Here is a 27,342-nt window from a genome sequence, read left to right as displayed (position 1 = left end):
TAACGGGCAAAACAGCCAGCTAGCATCAAAATGGCAGTATCAAATTCACACATAACAATATTAACCCTAAATGTAAATGGACTAAATGCACAAATCAAAAGACACAGACTGGCAAATTGGATAAAAATCCAAAACCCATCGGTGTGCTGTATCCAGGAAACCCATCTCACATGTAAGGCTACCCAAAGGCTCAAAATAAAGAAATGGAGGAAGATTTACCAAGCAAATGGAGAGCAAAAAAAAAAAGCAGGAGTTGCAATACTCATCTCTGAAAAAATAGACATTAAAGCAACAAAGATCAAAAGAGACAAAGAAGGACATTACACAATGGTAAAAGGATCGATACAACAAGAAAAGCTAACGATCCTAAATATATATGCACCCAATACAGGAGCACCCACATATATAAGGCAAGTTCTTAATGACTTACAAAGAGACTTAGACTCCCACACAATAATAGTGAAAGACATTAACACTTCACTGTCAATATTAGACTGATCAACGAAACAGAAAATTAACAAGGATATCCAGGACTTGAACACAGACCTAGAACAAGCAAACCTGATAGACATTTACAGAACTCTCCACCCCAAATCCACAGAATATACATTCTTCTCAGCACCACATCACACCTATTCTAAAATTGACCACATAATTGGAAGTAAAGCACTCCTCAGCAAATGCAAAACAACTGAAATCCTAACAGTCTCTCAGACCATAGTGCAATCAAGTAAGAACTCAGAATTCAGAAACTAACTCAGAACCGCACAGCTTCATGGAAACTGAACCAGTTGGCTTCATGGAAAAGAGACACTTGGCTCTTGAATGTTGATTGGATAAACAATGAAATGAAGGCAGAAATAAAGAAGTTCTTCAAAACCAACGAGAACAAAGACACAACATACCAGAATCTCTGGGACACATTTAAAGCAGTCTCTAGGGGAAAATATATAGCAATAAGTGCCCACATGAGAATAGTGGAGAGATCCAAAATTGACACCCTATCGTCAAAATTGAAAGAGCTAGAGGAGCAAGATCAAAAAAATTCAAAACCCAGCAGAACACAAGAAATAACTAAGATCAGAGCAGAACTGAAGGAGATAGAGACACGAAAAACCCTTCAAAAAATCAATAAATCCAAGAGCTGGTTTTTTTGAAAAGATCAACAAAATAGACCACTAGCCAGACTGATAAAAAAGAAAAGAGAGAACAACCTAATAGATGCAATAAAAAACGACAAAGGGGAAATCACCACAGATTCCACAGAAATTCAAACCATCATCAGGGAATACTACAAACAACTCTATGCACATAAACTAGTAAACCTGGAAAAAATAAATAAATTCCTGGATACTTGTGTCCTCCCAAGCCTAAACCAGGAGGAAGCCGAAACTATGAACAGACCAATAACAAGGTCTGAAGTTGAGGCAGCAATTAAGAGCCTACCACACAAAAAAAGCCCAGGTCCAGATGGGTTCACAGCCGAATTCTACCAGACACACAAAGAGGAGCTGGTACCATTCCTTCTGAAACTAGTCCAAATAATCCAAAAAGAGAGAATCCTTCCCAAATCATTTTATGAAACCAACATCATCCTGATACCAAAACCCGGCAGAGACCCAACAAGAAGAGAAAACTTCAGGCCAATATCCATGATGAACAGATGCAAAAATCTTCAATAAAATACTGGCAAACCGATTGCAATAGCAAATCAAAAAACTCATCCATCATGATCAAGTAGGATTCATCCCGGGGATGCAAGGCTGGTTCAACATAGGCAAGTCTATAAATGTAATTCACCACATAAACAGAACCAAAAACAAAAATCACATGATTATTTCAATTGACGCAGAGAAGGCATTTGACAAAATTCAACAGCCCTTTATGCTAAAAACCCTCAATAAACTCGGTATTGATGGAACATATCTCAAAATAATAAAAGCTATTTACAACAAACCAACAGCCAATATCATACTGAATGGGCAAAAACTGGAAGCATTCCCTTTGAAATCTGGCACTAGACAAGGATGCCCTCTCTCACCACTCCTATTCAATATAGTACTGGAAGTTCTAGCCAGAGCAATCAGGCAAGAAAAAGAAACAAAGGCTATTCAAATAGGAAAGTAGGAAGCCAAATTGTCTCTATTTGCAGATGACATGATTGTATATCTAGAAGACCCCATCGTCTCACCCCAAAATCTCCTGAAACTGACAAGCAATTTCAGCAAAGTCTCAGGATATAAAATCAATGTGCAAAAATCACAAGCATTCCTATACACCAACAACAGACTTAAAGAGAGCCAAATCAAGAATGAACTGCCATTCACAACTGCTACAAAGACAATAAAATACCTAGGAATACAACTTACAAGAAACGTAAGGGACCTCTTCAAGGAAAACTACAAACCACTGCTCAATGAAATAAGAGAGGACACAAACAGATGGAGAAACATTCCATGTTCATGGTTAGGAAGAATCAATATCGTGAAAATGGCCACACTGCCCAAAGTAAGTTACAGACTCAATGCTATCCCCATCAAGCTACCATTGACTTTCTTCACAGAACTGGAGAAAACCACCTTGAACTTCATATGGAACCAAAAGAGAGCCCGCATAGCCAAGTCAATTCTAAGCAAAAAGAACACAGCAGAAGGCATCACACTACTGGACTTCAAACTATACTACAAGGCTACAGTAATCAAAACAGCATGGTACTGGTACCGAAACAGAGATATAGACCAATGGAACAGAACAGAGGCATCGGAGGCAACACAACATATCTACAACCATACAGTCTTTGATAAACCTGACAAAAACAAGCAATGGGGAAAGGATTCCCTGTTTAATAAATGGTGTTGGGAAAACTGGCTAGCCATATGTAGAAAGCAGAAACTGGACCTCTTCCTGACACCTTACACTAAAATTCACTCCAGATGGATTAAAGACTTAAACATAAGACCCGGCACCATAAAAACCCTAGAAGAAAATCTAGACAAAACCATTCAGGACATAGGAGTAGGCAAGGACTTCATGACCAAAACACCAAAAGCATTGGTAACATAAGCCAACATAGACAAATGGGACCTAATGAAACTCCACAGCTTCTGCACGTCAAAAGAAACAGTCACTAGAGTGAATTGGCAACCAACAGAATGGAAAAAATTTTTGCAGTTTACTCATCTGACAAAGGGCTGATATCCAGAATTTACAAAGAACTCAAACAGATTTACAAGAAAAAAACAAACAAGCCCATTCAAAAATGGGCAAAGGATATGAACAGACATTTTACAAAAGAAGACATACATGAGGCCAACAAACATGAAAAAATGCTCATCATCAATGGTCATCAGAGAGATGCAAATCAAAACCACATTGAGGTGGGTGAAGGGGAGAAGAAAAGCAAAGCACACTGCCATGTGTGTACCTACGCAACTGTCTTGCATGCTCTGCTCATGTACCCCAAAACCTATAATCCAATAAAAAAATTAAAAAAAAAAAAAAAAAAAAACCACATTGCGATACCATCTCACGCCAGTTAGAATGGCAATCATTAAAAAATCTGGAGACAACAGATGCTGGAGAGGATGTGGAGAAACAAGAACTCTTCTACACTGCTGGTGGGAGTGTAAATTAGTTCAACCATTGTGGAAGACAGTGTGGCGATTCCTCAATGGCCTAGAAATAGAAATTCCATTTGACCCAGCAATCCCATTACTGGGTATATATCCAAAGGACTACAAATCGGTCTACTATAAGGACACATGCACACGAATGTTCATTGCAGCACTGTTTACAATAGCAAAGACCTGGAACCAACCCAGATGCCCATCGATGATAGACTGGACAGGGAAAATGTGGCACATACACACCATGGAATATTATGCAGCAATCAAAAATGATGAGTTTGTGTTCTTTGTAGGGACATGGATGAATCTGGAAAACATCATTCTCAGCAAACTGACACAAGAACAGAAAATGAAATACCGCGCATATTCTCACTCATAGGCGGGTGATGAACAATGAGAACACATGGACACAGGGAAGGGAGCACTATACACTGGGATCTATTGGGGGGAATAGGGGAGGGACAGCAGCGGGGGGGGAACTGGGGAGGGAAAGCATGGGGAGAAATGCCAAATGTGGGTGAAGGGGAGGAAGGCAGCAAAACACACTGCCAACTGTGTACCTATGCAACTAGCATGTTCTGCACATGTACCCCAAAACCTAAAATGCAATTTAAAAAAAATCTTATTTATAATAGTATAAAAAATTTATATAACTTCATTTAACAAAGGAGGTGAAAGATCTGGTCAAAATCTATAAAACACTGATGAAAGTAATTGAAAAAGACACATATTTTTCTTTTTCATTGATTAGAAAAAATATATTGCTAACATGTCCATACTTCACAAAGTGATTTACTGATCCAATGCGATCTGTATTAAAATTTTAATGGCATTTTTCACAGAAAGGGAAAAAATTCTAAAACTTCTACAGAATCACAAATAACTCCAAGTACACAATGCAATATTGAAAAAGAAGAACAAAGCTAGAGGCATCACACTTCTTCATTTCAAATGATTACACAGCTATACTAATCAAGAGTATGGTACTGACACAAAAACAGACACATAGACCAATGGAATAGAATATAGAAACCAGAAAGAAACCATGGCATATACAGTCAAGTAATACTTGGACAAGATACACAAAGGGTATAATCTCTTCAACAAATAATGCTGAAAAAAAGTAGTCATGTGCAAAAGAATAAAATTGAACGTTTATACCATGTACAAAAATTAACTCAAAAGAATTAACACTAAATGCAAAACCAGAAACTGTATAACTTCTAGAACAAAGCATAAGGAACAATCTCTTTGACACTGGCCTTGGCAATAATTTTTCTGGATATCACACCAAAAAATCACAAGGAAAAAAAAAGTAAAAAATAAAAACAAGTAGCATTACATCAAACAAAAAGGTGTGTGACAGTAAAGAAAACACAGAACATGAAAAAGCAACCCAGGGATTGGGAAAAAATATGTCTGATAAGAGTTTTATATCCAAAATATATAAGATTCTCACACACTTCAATAGCAAAAAAAAAAAGTGAATATGACTTAAAAATTTGCAAAGGACCCAAGTAGAAATTTCTCCAAATATACATAGAAGTAGCAAACAGGTTTATAAAAAGGTTCTCAATGTCATTATTCATCAGGAAAATGCAAGTAAAACCTCAATAGATATCACCTCACACTTGTTAGAATAATAACTGTTAAAAATCAAGATATAAATATTCACACTTGTTAGAATGCCTGCTTTTAAGAGTCAAGAAATATTAACAATAGTAAGAGTCAGAGCATGGAGAAAAGAAAACCCTTGTACACTGTCAGTGGAAATGTAAACTGATCCAGCCATTATGAAAAATGGCATGAAGGCACCTCGAAAAAATTAAAAATAGAAGTATCCTACTTCTAACTGTATAAGCAAAGGAAATAAAATCAGTATGTCAAAGATATATCTGTATCCCTATGTTCATAGCCAATTATTCACAATATACAGAATATTTTTCAGCCATAACAAAGAAGGTACTCCTGCAATTTTGACAACATGGATGAATAAACCAGGTGCACATAATGGTAATGAGCACAAACTTTCATTTACAAGATAAATTCTGAATATCCAATGTAAAGCCTTGTAAATACAGTTAACGATACTCTATAGTAGCGGTCCCCAACCTTTTTGGCAGCAGGGACCAGTCTTATGGAAGATAATTTTACCATGGATGGAGGTCGAGTGAGGGATGGTTTTGGGATGAAATTCTTTTACCTCAAATCATCAGGCATTCAATAGATTATCATAAAGAACACACAACCTGGATCTTTTACATGCACAGTTCACAATAGGGTTCGAATTCCTATGAGAACTGAATGCTGCCACTGATCTGACAGGAGGCAGAGCTCAGGCAGTAATGCTTGCTGGCTCAATAATGGGCATCTCCTGCTGCGTGGCCAGATTCCTAACAGGTCACAGACCAGTACTATAGACCTCTGCTCTATAGTATACTTGAGACTTGTTAACAGTGTACATCTTAAGAGCTCTCACCACACACAAAACAACTGGCGTCTGATGTGAGATGACTAATATGGTAATTAACTTTGTTGTGTTAGTCATTAAACAATGTGTATGCGTATCAAATCATCAAGATGTACCCTTTAAATAGATACCATTTATACTTGTGGAAAGAATCATATGTCAAGAAAAAAAAACTAAAGGACACATTCTCAGTCAGCTTCATACTTAACCAGATGAAATTATAAAATGATAGTTAAAATACAAGGCAAGAGTTTAGGCTTTGTTATATACTAGGCAATGTTCTAAGCTTCCCATAGACAAAAGTTAGATAAGAATTCTACATACTGAGTAATACACATTAAACTATTTTACATTTGTGGAATTTATGCCTATAGAATTTAAATTTCTCATCTTAGGGTGGGAAAAATAAAAAGTTGAAGTGAAACAAAATTAGATTTTCTTATATTTAGGAAGATGCTTTGTGGTTTGATAAAATTACTACATCTTAATTTCTGTAGGATCACCTCGGAAACCACAATAAAATTAAAAATTAATATATCAAAAATATGTGACATCTGTCCACAGAATTCCTGGAACTTCTGAATAAAATCCCACTGTCCATCACTCCCCTCACACACTTCAGACATGAGTCAAAAACAGAACTTAAAAGTGGTTTCACGTAGAGGTAGAAACATGCACAGACTTTCCCAGAGCCCCCAAATCAATGGAAGAGCAGTCAGATCACACAGGCCCTCACAGGCCAAGGGGAGCACTTTGGCTGTCACTGTGAATATGATGGTAGATCGCAGAAGGGAAAGGAGAATCATTAGATGATTTCAGAGCATGAGACAGAAGATGTCCCTCTGTGACAGCAAGAGAAATAAACTTAGGCTTCTCAAAAATCATTTCCATTGGAGAACTTCCCAATCCACATTTCAAGGTCTGGTTCTTTCCTGACCTCTGGACCTCTCACCCATGTCATCTATTCATTCACTCCCACCTACCTGGCTGGGTGGCTACTGTCTCTGCACTCTTCACATTCCAGGGCTCTTTCCTTTGCTCCAAAAAGGTAATCAGGTCCGGCTTAGAGATAGTAAGACCTGTTTTATTAGAAAAAGTCACATGATTCTGACAGTTCTTTTTATGTTTTTATACTTTTTTTGGCCCCACAGGACAGGATTAATTTCTAACAATTTCTAATTTCTTTTTTTACTGTGCTCAGTAGAAAAAAGAAGATATTATAGAAGATTCTAGAAAAGTGTTTTTCAAAATACTGTTTCCTACCAGCTTCTTTAGAATATTTAGGCAACATTTTAAATTTGGGGATCCCAAGTTCTCTTACAAATCTGACTGAATCAAAATTTTTAAATACTGGATTTTAAAGTGTTGGCAACAATAGTTTATGTTAACCAATTTCTAGACTCTGCTAGAGTGAAACTTGCACATCACCTCAAATAAAAAGGCAAATGTCAAGATCAAACATTATGAAATTTTTTCTATATCAACAAAACCCCCAATTTTATCCTGAAAACAAGAATCTGAAACTAATTCATAGAAAGCACAAGATCCAAGAGACAGTCTGAAAAGAAAAGATATAAAACGCTGTTATTAGATATTCTGAAGGCAAGTTATCCTCACCCAGAGAGACCAGGTTTCTGTAGTTCTCTAACATCACATCCCAGTACAAATTCTTCTGAGCTGGTTCCAGGTGTTTCCACTCCTCCAAAGAGAATTCTATGGCCACATCCCTGAATGTCACCAGTCCCTGAAATAAAAATAAACAATACATTGACCATGTGGCCATAGCAGAGTTCTTCATTTGTCCCAAGATGGAAAGACAGTTATTGGTTCTGACTTATATAAGTGACCTGAATTATTCAATAAGATAATTTTTAACACAGTAATATTTTCTAATGTAGTCTCAATCTCTGTGGAGAGTTAAATAAAATCCTCAAAACTACTGTAGATATTATTTACACAGAATATAAAATATAAAACTAAAGCATATGTAAAATATAAAACTATGTCTTTTCTGCTTTTAGCTCTTTGCTGCTTCACTTTATTTTGTAAAGTTAAGTAACTTGATGGTAATTAGCTGGCTTCATTATTTTGTAATACAACCAATATGTTCATTGGAATTTTTTGCATTTAATGTATGTTGGTACTGTAAAGGTATCTTGTTCCCCTCAAATGAATCAACACTGCCACCTTCTGTACAATTTTGTTTTTGCTTTGCAAAAACACTAGAAAGGCTGGGAATGTATGTTTTTATAATCTGATATAGAAAATTTTCATGTTTGATCTTGACATTTGCCTTTTTATTTGAGGTGATGTGTAAGTTTCATTCTAGCAATGAGTCTAGAAATTGGTCGATATAAACTATGTTGCCAACACTTTAAAATTCAAAAACAGGAATATACATTTTTTTAGTGCTATATTTCCACCATCCAGAATCAGTTGTATATAATTCTCAGGTGGAAAAGTCATGGTGACTTAGATCCTTTCCAAGTTTTATTGTATACAACAACAAACTGGAGATCTTATTCAAATGCGGATTCTGATCTAGGTTTTGGCCTGAGTTTCAGCATTTCTATGGTTTTTAATTTTTTATTTTGACACAGGTCTCGCTCTGCCACCCAGGCTGGAGTGCAGTGATGGAATCTTGGTTCACTGCAACTTCAACGTCCTGGACTCAGGTGATCTTCTTGTCTCAGCCTCCTAAGTAGCTGAAGCTACAGGCATGAGCCACCACAGCTGTCTGAGTGTCTACATTTCTAACAAGTATTCACCAGTAGTGTTAATGCTTCAGGTCCAGAAGCCACTTTTGAATAGCAGAGAGGCAGAACACTGAGGGAAGAATTCAGGCATGATGTGAAACTGAGAGTTTTATGAAATTTGCAAGTTACAACATAATAGCTAGAATGGTAGTAATCCTTTTTGAACATATACTGTATATCAGATGTCGTCCTAACACTTGTTTACATATACAAAACCCAATAAATAATCTATGAGAAAAATTATAGGATTCCTCCTCTTATATAAGAATATTTTCCAAATGTTTGCTACTTAGTAAAGCTTGTATTTTGCCTCAGTTTATCTGATTAAGAATTTATCTCAAAAGGACATACAGGCCAATATACAAAAACAACCTTAACAGAATGTTTAGAGAAAATTTCATAACTGAGTAATGAAAACAAGAAGGCAACCACACATTACTGATCAAATAATGCTTTCGTTTTTCATGCACACACACAAAAATGGTAACTATATACACATTAAGAGTAAGAGAATATTTCTGTGTAAACAGAATTAGAAAATATTTTAAATTGTATAAAAACTATAAAACTCTTTGTGGATGATATATTTTTTGTGTTTTTAAATAACTTTATAAAGACCAATACCTACAATGATATAAACTAAAAGCTCTTGTTTCTGAGTCTGGTACTTTTTTCCAAGCTTTTCTTATGCTTATTCTCTGTGCTATTATATATCTTAGAATTTTAAGACAATAGATATATTTACTGTGTTGACTATATGTTAATAGACAATAAGACATATTTACTATATGTTAATAGACGATAGATATATTGACTATACATTAATTCTTGTTCTTTCTCTGAAAACATAGAGAAGCAATAAGGATATGCTTGTGATATGAGATGAAATAAAATGGAAACCTACAGAACTAAGAGCTGCTTCAGAATTTCCAGGCTCAAAAGCTGTTATCTCCTGTCAACAAATGTAAGAGCCTTCGCTCTGCAAAGAAAGCTACAAGCAAAGGGAAACTAAAAAGAAATGGGAGTCTCTGGATTAAATGTGATGGTTTATCACTCAGTAAATCCTCCCTCCTAGATACTCATTAAAGACAAAAAGAAAAATGATTAACTTTATAGTGAAGGAATCTGGTAAAGCGCACCTGAACCAGGTGAATGAAGTTAGCATCGGCGGTAATAAGACAAATTGGTATTAGTGCTGATGCACAGATGGGCCCATAATCACTGCTGTGATATGAGTGGAGGGGAAAAGTAAATCATAATCTTAATATAATCATAAAAAGCAATCTGTGGGGGAAGATACAGGTGACCATAGTTCCTCAACCTGGCCAGGTGACCCTACTTAGAAGCCTGGGCTGAGAATCACTTAGCTAAGCATTGTCTCTCAAGGTTCAATATGCATACATATCATTTGGTATTCTGGGCCCGCTCTAAGTAATGTGATTCTGATCTTTGGAAAGTTTCTTTGAACTGGCTTCTTTAACAAGTCCCTAGTCAATGCTGATATTGCTCCTCCTAGACCCATCATCAATAACACTCAGCTAGAGGAAGCAGACACAGCACACAGGGTCCCTCACACACAGTACTTTTACTCACAACACAAATAGTTTTTGTTCACAGCGAGAACCACGAACCACTGTCCTGAAAGCTCACATCATTTGCCAGCCATTTAAAGCCTACAGAGGCTGGAGAAGACAGTAACGTCCAAGACAGCATTTGAAAAACAGCATGGATACATGAACTAACGCAGTGTTTACTGAGCTTGTACTATATGCTCACAGCATGCACTGTGCTGAGAACATCACATGGTGTGAGTTAAATCATATAAACCCCTGGGACGCAGGTCCTGAGTATCCCATAATTCCCAGCAGGATTTAGATGGCCCAGCCTTTCTATTTCTTCTTCTGTTTCCCTATCACTATAAAAGCTAACTATAGACATATGGGAGGAATACAGAAAGGAAGGAGTGAAATTTAGTTTAGAAGAATTTCTTGGCCAGGTACGGTAGCTCACACCTGAAATCCCAGCACTTTCGGGGGCTAAGGCAGGTGGATCACTTGAAGTTAGGAGTTCAAGACCAGCCTAGTCAACATTGTGAAGCCCTATCTCTACTAAAATTAGCTCGGCATGATGGCATGCCTGTAATCCCAGCTTCTCGGGAGGCTGGGGCAGTAGAATCACCTGAACCAGGGAGGCAGAGAATGCAGTAAGCCAAGATCACAACACTGCACTCCAGCCTGGGAACAGAGCGAGAGAAGAATTTCTCATTATTGTCTTTACATCTTTACATTGACTTCATTACAACTTGTGGAGCAACTACTGGATCTGCAGAAATGGAAAAGAGGTTGCCAGGTGCAATGTTTCTAGAGGTACTGGTTTCAATAAGAAGAAACATTAAATTTCCAAACAATTTTTAAAGTGAGTCCTTTGCCCTCATTTACTTGCTTTTGGTTTTGGAGAAATTGTGAGCACCACCTCTAAAGAAATGGCAGCAGCAGCCACCCAGAAATCTGATCTCCTCTAGTCAGTCCTATGAGGGGAGGCTCCAGGGTAGAGGCAGACCTGGACAAGGCTCAGAAGAGGGTGGATTTGGGCAGAGTAGATGAGGGGGGACGTGGGCCCTAGGCTTCTCATCTCTACCCTGCTGGTTTATTTTCAGTTCTGTCTTTCCTAAGCCTGACCAACAAGAACTTGACTCCCATGGTTTGCCTTGTTTTAACTGTTTAAGCTTCAACCTATTTTGTAACATGCAATAACAAGCAATTTAACCAAAACACGTAGGGCTTTCTGAGAAAATTATATTAGTAGCTACACAATTATCCTTAAAAAGAAAAAAGCAATATAAATAATAATTATAATAACAACTCTTTTGTCGATGGGCAGCCCTTCATGTGCTGACATCAGAACTCACAATGTTAACATACAGGCAGTGTCCCAAATGAAGCCCAAGTTCCCTATACACCTCTGTTCTTGCTCCTGACAAGATGGTGAATTCAACATCATCCATCTGCTCTAGACTGAAAGTTCCTGGACAGTAGGGACTACGGCTGCTACATCTGTTTTTCTAATGGCCATATGAAATGAAAGCAATTGGTTTACCTATCAGTCTGAGTCTTCAGACCTCCTCCTTGTTCTTCATCCACACATTAGAAAACTGGAGCAATGCCCATTTGGATACCAAATAAAGATATTCCTTATGTTAAAGGAGAAAGAAAACCTGGATAACTCATTCCTCTTCCTCTGAGACTGAAGCAAGATTAGCCCATTGTCAGCCTGACCCCTGTCTGCACAGGATATAACCAAGTGTCTCAAGGATCCCTAGGTGCTGGTGAAGAGTCCCTGGTAACCCTGGGATGAAAACCCAATGGTGATTTAGGCAGGAAAGACTCAAGTTGTCCTTGTGGAACCAGAGTAGAAAACTGAGTTGTCATGGTAGGGCCAGATATGTTATTACCTACACCTGATCAGTTAACTCTTGGGTACAAGAGAGGACAAGTTGACCCTACTCCAGTAACACAGCACACAGGTAGGTGTAGCTTCACTCACGGATCTGGAAAGTTGTGGCCCTGCCCTCCCTCTGCTAAGGTGCTGCTTTACACTTACAGACTCTGCCACCAGATTGTTTATAAAAGGAACCCCTCACAGAACTGCTGTAGCTCACTGGACAAGATCTTGAAAACTCTGAGGGCCTCACTCCAAAAGGAGGGATTTACAAAGTCCATGTTGATCTCTCACAATGCAGAAAATGTCCCCTGGATTTTCTATACATCCTCGGTCCAAAGTCTGGCCCTGTCTTTTGGAGATCAGCCTTCACTTCCAGACTCCAGGTGGAATCAGCCTGGCTCTGCAATTCTTGAGTATTTCTGTGAAGAGCGGAAAACTAGAGGAAGGCTGCTCTCACACATCCTGGAGAAGCCCAGGACCTGGGTTCAGAATTTGAAGCTGCCGATTTAGGTGCGGGAGGGGCAAGGAAGTGGCCGGTGCCCTATGCACACTCATGGGCATTTGGGCAAGAGGATGAGGGGAATGTTGAGATTCTCAGGCCTACTCAATGCACGTGTGTGTGCCTGGTTGGTTTCCAGGCCTCATGGTCTCTGAATCAGTTTCAGGTCTGAAGATGCCAGGGGCATGGAATGACAGAAGTGGAACAGCCCTGTAAACTTATTTTTGTAGAAATCTAGTCAAACTATTCTATAAGGGACTGAAGATCCCAACTAAGCAGAGAGACCATTCTGCCTACAGATTTTGGGGGCAATGGGCACTTTGCTGCACAACTGTATGTTGTGAATAAAAATCAAAGAGGGAAAGGATCCTCTGGAGTGAAGTCTTATGGGCACCTTACATGTTTATATTCTGTGGGGTAATTCTGGGCAATGTTTGAAAAATGTTATTAAGTAAATCATAAAATCATCTCCAACCCCAGAAAAACTATCCACAATGGTAGAAAAGAAAGAAAATTGTTTTATTACACAATTAGACCAGAATGTAAAGGACATAATAGGCAACCTGCAAAGAGACTGGGAAAATGCCCACTGGTGAAAGTCACCATAATTAATTAGTCCTCAAGTAGAAGACCTAACAGCACTATTTGTCAGATATAGTTCACGCTAAATTCACCTGGGAATTGGGAGGCCATCTTTGTTTTTTAACTGGCTATATTCAATGGAAAAATAAACTTCATGTCTTCGTGACAGGTAGATTTGCAACTTGGAGCTAGGTGCCTGCTCTCCTAGAGAAACTGTGGGATACAGCTGTATCTTCTTTGCTATTTACATTTTATATCAGTGATTCCCAGTTCCTAGAGAAAGGCAGTCATGAGTCAAAACGACTGACAAATCGCCTATTTAGCTGTTAGAATGATTCAGACAGATTGTAAAACAAAAATAATTTACATATGAAACTTTTCCAAAGAAAGTGCTTTAAGAAAAAAAAAATTTCTTTCCCTTTTTTTTTTTAAGAGATGGGGTCTCGCCCTGTCGCCCAGGCTGGAGTGCAGTGACACAATCTCGGCTCACTGCAACCTTTGCCTCTCGGTTTCAAACGATTCTCCTGCCTCAGCCTCCCAAGTAGCTTGGACTACAGGCACGTACCACCCCGCCCAGCTAATATTTTGTATCTTTAGTAGAGACGGGGTTTCACCGTGTTGGCCAAGCTGGTCTCGAACTCCTAACCTTGTGATCTACCCGCCTCGGCCTCCCAAAGTGCTGGGATTACAGGCATGAACCACCATACCCGGCCCTCTTATTTTCAAGAAGGATTAAGTCTTGTATTCCTAATTTGTATTTGCTTTTATAACAGCCAGGTCTAGGGCCATGGTCTTGAGCTCATGGACATCTGAATTCCGATAGGTGCTGGATTCAGGCACCTGAGGGGTGACCTTGGGAACACAGTACACGTAAAAAAAGGGGGGCTTGTGGGGAAATAAAAGGCAGAAGAGAAAATGCTACTGGGGAACCATGAGCAGGCGGCAGTGCCAAGCTGGTGGAAGGACTGGTTTGTGCTACAGATACTGGCCCAGGTGGGGCTATGCTCTGACATATTCCTGGGCCCATGCAGGCAGGTGACATTATGATTAGGTGGTTGATCAACCTAGGTTGATTAGCCTAGGTTGAAGGAGAAAGTAGGCGGCTGCTACAGATTCAGCATCTGGGATGACAAGTCAGGAGCCCTCAGGCACTTGTATGAGTTTTTGGCAAGAAACTGGAAGCAAGGTACTGTGGGTGCAATTCCTGAGGGTCAAGCCTTCTCCTGGGAGGGGCGGGGACATGTCAATGCCTAGTGGGTATGTTCGGGAGTGGGCAGGAATCATATGGTGGCAGCTGGGTGGAGGAGGGGGTCTCTTCCCAGAACTCCTTTCCTCTCGGTCTTCAGTCCCCTGTCACCCTAGCACTCCTGGAATCAAAGGATGATGCACAGTGGGGCAGCCTGTGTGCAGAACAAAGCCTCCCTTCCCCCAGACACTTGGAGTCTTTCTCTAGCCCAAGCTCCTGTGAGGTCTGTCTTCTGACACCAAATGTGTAGAGTTTGCTGAACACCAACGAATCCTCCAACAATTAAGGTGTTTAGCAAACAACTTAATTCTGACACCACCCAGAGTCAGCACAGGCCCTACATGTTCTAGGCTCAGTCCTACAACACCACCCCCACTTCAGATGCCAGTCACAATTCCTGGAGGCCCAACTATACTTCCAAGCTACTGCCTACAAACCAAGGGCACCCAAAACCCTATCCTTAAGTTCAATCATTTCAAAGATCTACTCACAGAACTCAGGAAATCAATTTACTTAACGTTTATCAGGTTATCATAAGGATACAGTTCAAAACAGCCAAATGGAATAAATACATACAGGGCCAAGAAAAGTAGTAGGAAAAGATAGGAATAGTAACCTGGTAAATAGCTGTGATTAAAGAAATCCCCCATCTTTTGTGTTCTCCAAGAGCAGCTTACTGCAAACACCCACCCTATTATGACTTCGATGATGCTCCCTGATTTAGTCATCACAAAGCCACAGACTCTCCACACCCACCTTTCTGACTTAGCTGAACAGTTGTGTCTTCAGTATTCAGAATGAACTACTTAACCAACCTTTTTTCTCCAGGTTGCTGGACTTTGACATACCCACAGCCTGGTCAACATCCAACCCCTCCTTATGCCCCTCCTAAGAACAGGCTGACCTCAGCATGAAACATTCTCTGATCTAGAATCTGATTTTGGCACCTAATCCTGCCCTTCCCCTCCCACCTTCTTTCTGAGCTTGTTTGTTCCTCCCTGTGAAAGAAAGCCATTGTCTGCCCAACCTTTGAGATCCACAAAGCTCTTACAGTGGATGCTTTCCCCCTGTAGCAATACTCCTTTAGAATTAAGGAACTTTTTACCTAAACCTGAATTTGTCTTATTTGACAAAATCAAATAAAATGTGGGGAAGGAACTGGAAATTTAATATTTTACTGCAAGCCTCAGGCTGGGGAAACACAGTGGTAGATTTGAGATTCTGCGTGCCACACGTTAGGAAAACACAGAGGGAAAGCCAGTTGTTGGGGGCAGTGTTAACATGATTAACAGGTAGGCGATTATACCATATGGAAGTGGTTTTAGTGCCCGTGGTTTCTAGGGAGAAAAACCAAACCAAATAGCCCCAGGGCAATTACAATTTCCATCCTCAGAAAGAGCCTCCCAACCCCGCTTCCATCCCAACCCCACCTGCCTCTTTCTGTGCATTTTCAGCTATCCAGCGCTCTGTAGCTTCTCAGTATAAAGGGCTCCTTCCATGGTTGAGGTGAGCAGGCTGGGACACCTGCAGGTGAAGCTCCCCAGGAAGAACTAACTGAGCCTTCAGTGACCTCTTCTTGCAGGCTCAAGACTGGGTTAGTTTGCACTCACTAAGCTCAGCCTTCTGCTTCCCAGTCAGGGTTATTCACTTAGTATTAAATGAGAAAATGTCCAGTGTTTGAAGAAAGCAAAACTACTCAAACAGTGTTTATAGAAGTGAAGGAAACTGAAACACCTTTACAAGTTATACCTCAACAGAAAACGCAAAAGTATCCTTCCCTTTCAGACAATAAATATGCCACTTACTTATTTCCAGGATGACAGATCATTTAGTAAATAATTAACCATATATAAACACTTCTAGCAGGTGCCAAGTTCTGTCTCATAAAATTTAGCATTAAAGGAGTTTTCCAAGATGGCGCGGTAGGAACAACTCGGGATTGCAGCTCTCAGTGAAGGAACGCGCAGAGGGTGAGTCCTAGCCGCATTTCCAGACGGATCTTTGTTGCCCACAGAACGGGGAAATTCCCAGGTGTAGGAGAGACATGGGAAGCGCAGCCCTCCCGGCTAGGGCGGGCCGTTTAGGCCAGCGCCGCAGCGCAGCGGCACCCCGCACAAAACACACTGACCTGAGTGCCCTGTTAAACCAGCAATCTGAGATTTGGGAGGGCAGATTAGCATATCCATCTGATTAAACGGGACTTGGACAGTGAGCCAGACAAGGAGATTCCCGGGAAGCGACATTTGAGCCGGTGCAGTGGGCCGCTGCCCGCTGCACTGGAAATCACACAGATCCTGGTGCCCTACCAGCAGGCGACTAAAACACCTGGGAGAGAGTCAACTGTTCAAATAAAAAAAAAAAAAAAAAAGAGAGAGAAAGGGCCCCGAGGCAGGGAGCCAAGTGATCAGGCTCCGCAGGTCCCACCCCCACAGGGACAAACAAAACGGCAATTGGAAACGCTCGGGGTTGAGAGTTTCACGGCGGGCACAGCTGAATCCAGGACGGTGCAGCTCTGTCACGGAGGAGCGTCTGCCACTACAGAGGCATTCCGCCCCTACTGAGGTACAGGCCTATTACTGACGCAGCCTGCTGTTGCCAAGGCAACCTGCCACAACAGAGAGACTCGCCAACAGGGCGGAGCCCACAACAGCAGGGCAGAGCCCACGGGTAACAGGGCAGAGCCCAGGACGGCAGGGCAGAGTCCACAGCAGCAGGGCGAAGGGCACAGCAGCAGGGACTGGAGTGGACCTCAGCAGTCCTACAGCAGAGGGGCTAGACTGTTAGAAGGAAAACTAAGTAACAGAAATACTTGAGCATCAACAATCTGGGCTTACACTCAGAGACCCAATCGAAAAGCCAACAACTACTCAGACGACAGGTGGATAAATCCACAAAGATGGGAAGAAACCAGTGAAAAAAGGAGGAAAACACCCGAAACCAAAACACCTCGCCTCCTACACAGGACCAAAACTCCTCACCAGCAAGGGAACAAAGCTGGACGGAGAATGAGTGTGACAAAATGACAGAATCAGACTTCAGAAGGTGGATAACGAGAAACTTCTATGAGCTAAAAGAACATGTTCTAAATCAATGCAAAGAAACTAAGAACCTCGAAAAAAGATTTGAAAAAAGATTCGAGGAAATGATAACAAGAATGGACAACTTAGAGAGGAACATGAATGATTTGAAGGAACTGAAAAACACAACACAAGAACTTCGTGAAGCATGCACAAGTTTCAACAGCTGAATTGACCAAGCAGAAGAAAGAATATCAGAAGTCGAAGATCAACTCAATGAAATAAAATGAGAAACCAAGATTAGAGAAAAAAGTGCAAAAAGGAATGAGCAAAGTGTCCAAGAAATGTGGGACTATGTGAAGGGACCTAACCTACGTTTGATAGGTATACCAGAATGTGATGAAGAGAATGAATCCAAGCTGGAAAATACTCTTCAGGATATTGTCCAGGAAAATTTCCCCAACCTAACAAGGCAGGCCAATATTAAAGTCCAGGAAATACAGAGAACACCACAAATATATTCTGCAAGAAGAGCAACCCCAAGGCACATAATCGTCAGATTCACCAGGGTTGAAATGAAGGAGAAAATACTAAGGGCAGCCAGAGAGAAAGGTCGGGTCACCCACAAAGGGAAGCCCATCAGACTCACAGCAGATCTCTCGGCAGAAACTCTACAAGCCAGAAGAGAGTGGGGGCCAATATTCAACATCCTTAAAGAAAAGAACTTTCAACCCAGAATTTCATATCCAGCCAAACTGAGCTTCATGAGTGAAGGAAAAATAAAATCCTTTGCAAACAAGCAAGTACTCAGAGATTTTGTAGCCACCAGGCTGGCTTTACAAGAGCTCCTGAAAGAGGCACTATACATAGAAAGGAACACCCAGTACCAGGCATTCTAAAAACATACCAAATGCTGAAGAGCATCAACAAAAAGAAGAATCTGCATCAACTAATGGGCAAAACAGCCAGCTAGCATTAAAATGGCAGTATCAAATTCACACATAACAATATTAACCCTAAATGTAAATGGACTAAATGCACCAATCAAAAGACACAGACTGGCAAATTGGATAAAAAGCCAAAACCCATCGGTGTGCTGTATCCAGGAAACCCAACTCACAGGCAAGGACACACAAAGGCTCAAAATAAAGGGATGGAGGAAGATATACCAAGCAAATGGAGAGCAAAAAAAAAGCAGGAGTTGCAATTCTCGTCTCTGACAAAATAGACTTTAAAGCAACAAAGATCAAAAGAGACAAAGAAGGACATTACATAATGGTAAAAGGATCGATACAACAAGAAGAGCTAACGATTTTAAATATATATGGACCGAATACAGGAGCACCCAGATATATAAGGCAAGTTCTTAACAACTTACAAAGAGACCTAGACTCCCACACAATAATAGTGGGAGACTTTAACACTCCACTGTCAATATTAGACTGATCAACCAGACAGAATATTAACAAGGACATCCAGGGCTTGAACTCAGACCTGGAACAAGCAAACCTGATAGACATTTACAGAACTCTCCACCCCAAATCCACAGAATATACATTCTTCTCAGCACCACATCACACCTACTCGAAAATTGACCACATAATTGGAAGTAAAGCACTCCTCAGCAAATGCAAAACAACTGAAATCATAACAAACAGTCTCTCAGACCATAGTGCAATCAAGTAAGAACTCAGAATTCAGAAACCAACTCAGAACCGCACAGCTTCATGGAAACTGAACAACTGACTCTTGAATGTTGATTGGATACACAATGAAATGAAGGCAGAAATAAAGACGTTCTTCAAAACCAACGAGAACGAAGACACAACATACCAGAATCTCTGGGACACATTTAAAGCAGTCTCTAGAGGAAAATACATAGCAATAAATGCCCACATGAGAATAGTGGAGAGATCCAAAATTGACATCCTATCATCAAAATTGAAAGAGCTAGAGGAGCAAGATCAAAAAAACTCAAAACCTAGCAGAACACAAGAAATAACTAAGATCAGAGCAGAACTGAAGGTGATAGAGACACGAAAAACCCTTCAAAAAAATCAATAAATCCAAGAGCTGGTTTTTTGAAAAGATCAACAAAATAGACCACTAGCCAGACTGATAAAAAAGAAAAGAGGAACAACCAAATAGATGCAATAAAAAATGATAAAGGGGAAATCACCACAGATTCCACAGAAATTCAAACCATCATCAGAGAATATTACAAACAACCCTATGCACATAAACTAGTAAACCTGGAAGAAATGGATAAATTCCTGGACTCCTGTGTCCTCCCAAGCCTAAACCAGGAGGAAGCTGAAACTATGAATAGACCAATAACAAGGTCAGAAGTCGAGGCAGCAATTAAGAGCCTACCACACAAAAAAAGCTCAGGTCCAGATGGGTTCACAGCCGAATTCTACCAGACACACAAAGAGGAGCTGGTACCATTCCTTCTGAAACTATTCCAAATAATCCAAGAAAAGGAAACCCTTCCCAAATCATTTTATGAGACCAACATCATCCTGATATAGAAACCCGGCAGAGACTCAACAAGAAGAGAAAACTTCAGGCTAATATCCATGATGCACATAGATGCAAAAATCTTCAATAAAATACTGGCAAACCGATTGCAATAGCACATCAAAAAACTCATCCATCATGATCAAGTAGGATTCATCCTGGGGATGCAAGGCTGGTTCAACATAGGCAAGTCTATAAACGTAATTCACCACATAAACAGAACCAAAAACAAAAACCACATGATTATCTCAATTGACGCAGAGAAGGCATTTGACAAAATTCAACAGCCCTTTATGCTAAAAACCCTCAATAAACTCGGTATTGACGGAATGTATCTCAAAGCAATAAAAGCTATTTATGACAAACCAATAGCCAATATCATACTGAATGGTCAAAAACTGGAAGCATTCCTTTGAAATCCGGCACTAGACAAGGATGCCCTCTCTCACCACTCCTATTCAATATAGTACTGGAAGTTCTAGCCAGAGCAATCAGGCAAGAAAAAGAAATAAAGGGTATTCAAATAGGAAAGGAGGAAGCCAAATTGTCTCTATTTGCAGATGACATGATAGTATATCTACAAGACCCCATCGTCTCAGCCAAAAAACTCCTGAAACTGATAAGCAACTTCAGGAAAATCTCAGGATATAAAATCAATGTGCAAAACTCACAAGCATTCCTATACACCAATAACAGACTTAAAGAGAACCAAATCAAGAACGAACTGCCATTCACAATTGCTACAAAAAGAATAAAATACCTAGGAATACAACTTACAAAGAACATAAGGGACCTCTTCAAGGAAAACTACAAACCACTGCTCAATGAAATAAGAGAGGACACAAATAGATGAAGAAACATTCCATGTTCATGGTTAGGAAGAATCAATATCGTGAAAATGGCCACACTGCCCAAAGTAATTTACAGAATCAATGCTATCCCCATCAAGCTACCATTGACTTTCTTCACAGAACTGGAAAAATCCACCATGAACTTCATATGGAACCAAAAGAGAGCCCGCATAGCCAAGTCAATTCTAAGCAAAAAGAACACAGCAGGAAGCATCACACTACCGAACTTCAAACTATACTACAAGGCTACAGTAATCAAAACAGCATAGTACTGTTACCAAAACAGAGATATAGACCAATGGAACAGAACAGAGGCATTGGAGGCAACAAAACGTATCTACAACCATACAATCTTTGATAAACCTGACAAAAACAAGCAATGGGGAAAGGATATCCTGTTTAATAAATGGTGTTGGGAAAACTGGCTAGCCATGTGCAGAAAGCAGAAACTGGACCCTTTCCTGACACCTTACACTAAAATTAACACCAGATGGATTAAAGACTTAAACATAAGACCTGGCACCATAAAAACCCTAGAAGGAAATCTAGGCAAAACCATTCAGGACATAGGAGTAGGCAGGGACTTCATGACCAAAACACCAAAAGCATTGGCAACAAAAGCCAAAATAGACAAATGGGACCTAATGAAACTCCACAGCTTCTGCACGGCAAAAGAAACAGTCACTAGAGTGAATCGGCAACCAACAGAATGGGAAAAAATTTTTGCAGTTTACCCATCTGACAAAGGGCTGATATCCAGAATTTACAAAGAACTCAAACAGATTTACAGGAAAAAAACAAACAAGCCCATTCAAAATTGGGCAAAGGATATGAACGGACACTTTACAAAAGAAGACATATATGAAGCCAACAAACATATGAAAAAGTGCTCATCATCACTGGTCATTAGAGAGATGCAAATCAAAACCACACTGAGATACCATCTCACTCCAGTTAGAATGGCGATAATTAAAAAATCTGGAGACAACAGATGCTGGAGAGGATGTGGAGAAATAGGAACACTTTTACACTGTTGGTGGGAGTGTAAATTAGTTCAACCATTGTGGAAGACAGTGTGGCAATTCCTCAAGGCCTTAGAAATAGAAATTCCATTTGACCCAGCAATCCCATTACTGGGTATATATCCAAAGGACTATAAATCGTTCTACTATAAGGACACATGCACATGAATGTTCATTGCAGCACTGTTTTCAATAGCAAAGACCTGAACTGAAACCAACCCAGATGCCCATCGATGATAGGCTGGACTGGGAAAATGTGGCACATATACACCATGGAATACTATGCAGCAATCAAAAATGATGAGTTCATGTCCTTTGTAGGGACATGGTCGAATCTGGAGAACATCATCCTCAGCAAACTGACACAAGAACAGAAAATGAAATACCACATATTCTCACTCATAGGCGGGTGAGGAAAAATGAGAACACATGGACACAGGGAAGGGAGTACTACATATCAGGGTCTATTGGGGGGAATGGGGAGGGACAGCGGGCGGGGGGGGGAGCTCAGGAGGGATAGCCTGGGGAGAAATGCCAAATGTGGGTGAAGGGCAGGAAGGCAGCAAAACACACGACCATGTGTGTACCTATGCAACTATTTTGCACGTTCTGCACATGTACCCCAAAACCTAAAATGCAAGAACAAAAAAAAAGAAAAGAAAGTTCCAGAAAAAATAAAAATAAAGCAAACTAAGAAAATTAAAAAAAAACAAAAAATTTAGCATTAAAGCCGTACATCCAAGGCTAGGCATGGTGGCTCGCGCCTGTTATCCCAGCACTCTGGAGACCAAGGCAGGAGGATTGCTTGAGCCCAAGAGTTTGAGACCAGTCTGGGGGCAACACAATGTGACCCACATCTCTACAAAAAGGAAAAAAAAACCAGCCAGCCACAGTGGGGCACCCCTCTAAGTCCCAGCTACTCAGAAGGCTGAGGTGGGAGGATCACTTGAGCCCAGGAGATTAGGTGAGCTATGATCACACCACAGCATTTCAGTCTGGGTGACAGAGGGAGATCCTGTCGCCAAAAACAAAAAATAAAAAAAAAACTCAACATCCAGACAAGAAGATAAAGAACAAAGATATCCACTGTCACAACTTCACCCTACAAAAAAGAGAAACTGATGTTTTGATGAATCTATAGAATTCACCAATTAATCTACCACACATTGTTGTGAAAATGTATTCACTTTCTACAGTCAATAATGAAAGTTTTTTCTCTATTTCTCCATTTCTTTTCCCAGACAGCATTTCCAAAGGTGAGCCCTGAGATTCTTTTAAATTACTCCCCAAATAAGAACACCCTGAGAAACCTACTATGCTCACTCTGCTGAAGAAAAGGATAAGAATTTTTAACAATGAAGTATATGACTTGATATTTTAATTTTCTGAAATCCACCTTTCACGGCCTTGGAAATGTTTTTTATCTTTCAAGCTCTACTGATGAAATGTACACTAATTAAAAAACTAAAATTGAAATAAATGAACATATCTTTCTAAGGCAGCAAACTCAGGGAATGGCAATGCTAATTAGAACACAGACATATCTGGCTCAAGTGTCAAGTCAGGTCACGGTATCATTTGGAACATTATCCTATCCCAGTACTGCTCATTAAAATGCTCAGGGACCATCCTCCCAGGAGATCCTGCACTGTGCCCCCATGGACACCGCAACTGAGTTTGCACCACCTCACTGGGGTGGGGTTTTTGTTTTTTGGTCCTTTGGAAGTCTTTCTCCCTTCACAAATCTGAATGAATCCAGAGGGCAGGAATCATTAGTAACTGTTTTCTCTAAATACCAGCAAGGATTGGCTGACCAGCAATGTGTCTCCAAGGGATGAAAACTAGGTTTATATAAAATCTTTATGTCCCAGGGGGTTAGTTTTTTAGGTTAAGGGTGTCCTAGGAGATTTCTCTCAGCCCCAGGGCATCCAGCTACTCCGCTGGGGGGCTACACTTCCATACCTTGGGCGGTCCTCTAAGAGATGACACGGGGCTGACAGTCACTAAACACTCCAAGACACATGACCACTGTGGGCATCTTGAGTCATCCCAGACAGTTCTGAATCTCAGGAACTGGAAAAGACTGGACGGAGGGTGGCTACACAGGGCCCTGTAAAGTTTCCAAAGCAAAACCTGAAGTCAAAAGACATTCTTTCTGATGTCTCTGTGCCTAGGGAAGATGAAAGACAAAGAGGCACAAAGACTTTTTTGCAGTGCAGTGTCAGGGATTTATTCTCTGCTTTCCTCTCACAAGAAATGTATACCAAAGAACTCAAATCTTTAAAAAAGTGTCATCCGCTGCTCTGTGAAATAATGATTAACGAGTAAAATAATCTGAAATGTACAGGAAATGACCAATAGTTACAATGTAGTGAACTGGAGAGGGGAAACTAGTCTTTGGAAATATCAGGAAGAAACCGGAAATTTAATATTTTACTGCAAACCCCAGTTAGGCTGGGGAAATGCAGTGGTGGATTTCGGGCTCTGCGTGCCACCGTTAGGAAACCGCAGGGGGAAAACCAGCTCTGGGCAGTGTTAAGATGATTAACAAGCAGGCGATTATACGGAAGTGGTTCTAGTGCCCCGGGTTTCTAGGAAGAAAAACCAAACCGATGCATTTCTTGTAACTTACAACATTAGGGGAAAACAAAATTCAGACTTAACGATCCACAACCCTTCAATTCAGCCCTGACGATATAAGCAGGAAATTTCCAGCTATATAGTCTAAATAAGGCAACTACAGAACTGTAACCCATCGGTTACTTAATTTGGTCTGCTTCCTCATGCACCTTATAAAAACCTTTCCTTCACGCCCCTCTGGAGACCTCCGAACCACAAACCAGGACTGCATGCTTCCCATGTCACAAATCGCTATTTGCTGAAATTCCTCACCGTTTTAACAGTGACTCCCTTTAATTCTTAATAGGAGAAACTGGGGACCCCACGGGGTACACTTTCTTCCTACACAAGAACCACACACAGAGCCCAGGTCTCCCCTGAGACGCTCCCGTCCTCACCGCACAATGCTGGGCTGCGGCGCGGAGCTGCCCAGAGACGGCTCAGGCCAGAGCCGAGGTCGCTTCGCGGGGACCGGACAGGATGCGCGGGGTCCCGCTGCCAGCTCGGCCGCCATCTTGCGGCGGAGGGGACCGAGGGCCGCGCTGCGCCCGCGAGGACTCAGAGCCCAGACCCCAAAGCTGACCGCGGGGTGTCCTGGGTACCCCCACAGCGGTTTCCAGCCGCTTCCGACCGCCCCCCCCGGGAACCCCCAACCCAGCAGACTCACCATTTCCCAGCTTCCGGGATGCCCTGGCGTCTTAGCCACGGATCTCCCAGTGCCTCCACGTCCCAGAGCAACAAAATCTCTCGTTTATTCTCAGAACGCGAATCCGCCTGGGCCTCCCAGAACCAAAGACTCGCAGTGGTACCAAGGAGACCCGAGCTCTGACTGGAGCTGACAAAGGCCCCCGCCAAATCCCGGAAGCCGCCCCTGCTCTCCAGCTTCACTCCTGATTGGACGGTTTCAACTCCAGCGCCCCTGATTGGATAAAACTCAATGCCCCGCCCCCTCATTATTGGTGGTTTTGGGTTTTCTGTTTTTTTTTTTTTAAAGGGAGACCCGCTCATTGAGGTGGTGCTCTCTGCTGCGGGAATTACAGCTAAGGGGTGGGCTGCGACTTGAAATGCATTTGCTCTTTCTCTTACCTGGTACTGCTTGTATAAAGCATCTTATTAGCTAATTAAGTTTAAGAAGAAGGACATTTAGACAACTTTAAAGCAAGAAAGACCCTCATCCTGTCCCTTAGCCCCTCTCTTACCACACTATGCCCCATTGCTAACGCCACCGTGGGAGGGGCCCCTCAGCTGGGAACAGAAGACCGTACACTTCACGTGTTTGCAATTAGGCCTTTGTATGGTATGAACACTGAACCAGTGCAAAAGCATCTTATAGGCGGCATGCAGACTGGTGTCCCAGAAGGATGTTGCGAGTGGTAGAACATGGAAGAGGGGCTGGTCTCTTCCTCTAATCTGCAAGCCTGCCCCCATCTTCTGGAGCCTCCATTCCGGGTAACTGGCCGTGTCCATCTGTCTCTCCCTCTCGATCCCTGCAAGCTCAGGGAAGAAACCTTGGCAGGCACAGTACTGGGAGCTCAGTTCCGCTGGGCCCTGCTCGCTCAAACTCAGTGGCCATGGACTCCTCAGCCCTATCTCCGGTGTGTGTGTATGTGTATGTGTGTCTATGTGTGTGTGGTGCAATCATGGCTCACTGCAGCCTCTACCTCTGGAGCTCAAGCAATCTTCTCACCTTAGTAGCTCCTGAGTAGCTGGGACTACAGGCACATGCCACCATGCCTGGCTGATTTTTTTATTTTTTGTAGAGAGGAGGTTTCACCATGTTGCCCAGGCTGGTCTTGACCTCCTGAGCTCAAGTGATCCTACCACCTCAGCCTCCCAAGTACTGGGGTTAGTAGTCAGGTCTCCAACTTCTAACCTCAAGTGATCTGCTTGCTGTGACCTCCCAGAATGCCCTATCTCTGTTTTTCCGGACTCCTATAGCTGGTGGCACTGCACCACCTCTGTTTTCAGATTCTCCTAGTCTTCTGGCTGAGAAGGGAGGGCAGGTAGGTGACAGACTGGGCCAGGGCCCTTGGCCCTCCTCTAGCATGGTTAAACTCCCACTTCGGACAGATCAGGCTCTGTGCCTTATTTGGTGAGGCATGTTGAACAATTGCTTCCCTCCCAAAAGCAGAAAGATCCCTAATTGCTGGCAGTCAGGATTCCATGCACTTTACTCAGCCTAGGGCCCAGCTGCCTCTCACCCTCACACCCAGTTTCAATCGCTGCACTCTCTGGCCTCCCTGCCACCAGATTAGGTGTAGACAATGGGTGTGGGGAGGGGCTGCTGACACCCCTGGCTGATCAAACCCCTTTCCCACACTGAGGGGAAAAACGGTGGGAGGTTAGGGGCTCCCAAAGGCAGCACTGCTTGTGACAGCTCCTCAGGAGTCCTTACAGCCATCTAAGGGGCTGGGCTGGAACTCAGTATCAACTCTGCCTGACTCCAAAGTCCATGTGCCTCCATCGGCCTCACAACTCAAGCATCTTCCCTAAGCCTTTGAAATCCTGGAAACTGACTCTTCTGCAATAGAAGAAAGATTCCTTTTGATTCTCATCCTTCTAGTACTCTTCACAATTGGAAATAATCTCCACCAGACAATGCTTCTGAAATCCTGGAGACATTTAGAATAATTTGGGGAAATGGCTAAAGGCTGGGTTTAAGAGATCAAGGCCTAACATTTTATTATTCATTT

The 27,342-nt window shown here is 41.5% G+C and overlaps 1 protein-coding gene across 2 annotated transcripts in view; it reads right to left on the bottom strand.

Moving 5' to 3' along the window:
• ZNF267 (zinc finger protein 267) overlaps positions 1-25,508 on the bottom strand; it is a 52,709-nt gene extending 27,201 nt beyond the window's left edge. Inside the window, exons 1-4 of one of the 2 annotated variants that reach the window (XM_008987586.4) lie at positions 25,317-25,508; positions 23,993-24,140; positions 7,714-7,840; positions 7,080-7,175 (exon numbers count right to left, since the gene is read on the bottom strand). In XM_008987586.4, coding sequence (XP_008985834.3) covers positions 7,080-7,175; positions 7,714-7,747 — 130 coding nt within the window. In that variant the 5' untranslated portion in view covers positions 7,748-7,840; positions 23,993-24,140; positions 25,317-25,508. The remainder of the gene's footprint in view (positions 1-7,079; positions 7,176-7,713; positions 7,841-23,992; positions 24,141-25,316) is intronic. The other variant, XM_008987585.4, reaches the window with a different exon arrangement.
• Positions 25,509-27,342: the final 1,834 nt, after the last annotated feature.

The sequence above is a fragment of the Callithrix jacchus genome, chromosome 12 (genome assembly GCF_049354715.1).
Source record: "Callithrix jacchus isolate 240 chromosome 12, calJac240_pri, whole genome shotgun sequence".
NCBI classification, from domain to species: domain Eukaryota; kingdom Metazoa; phylum Chordata; class Mammalia; order Primates; family Cebidae; genus Callithrix; species Callithrix jacchus.
Note: the sequence above shows the minus strand (reverse complement) of the source record. Positions and strands in the feature narration are given on the sequence as shown.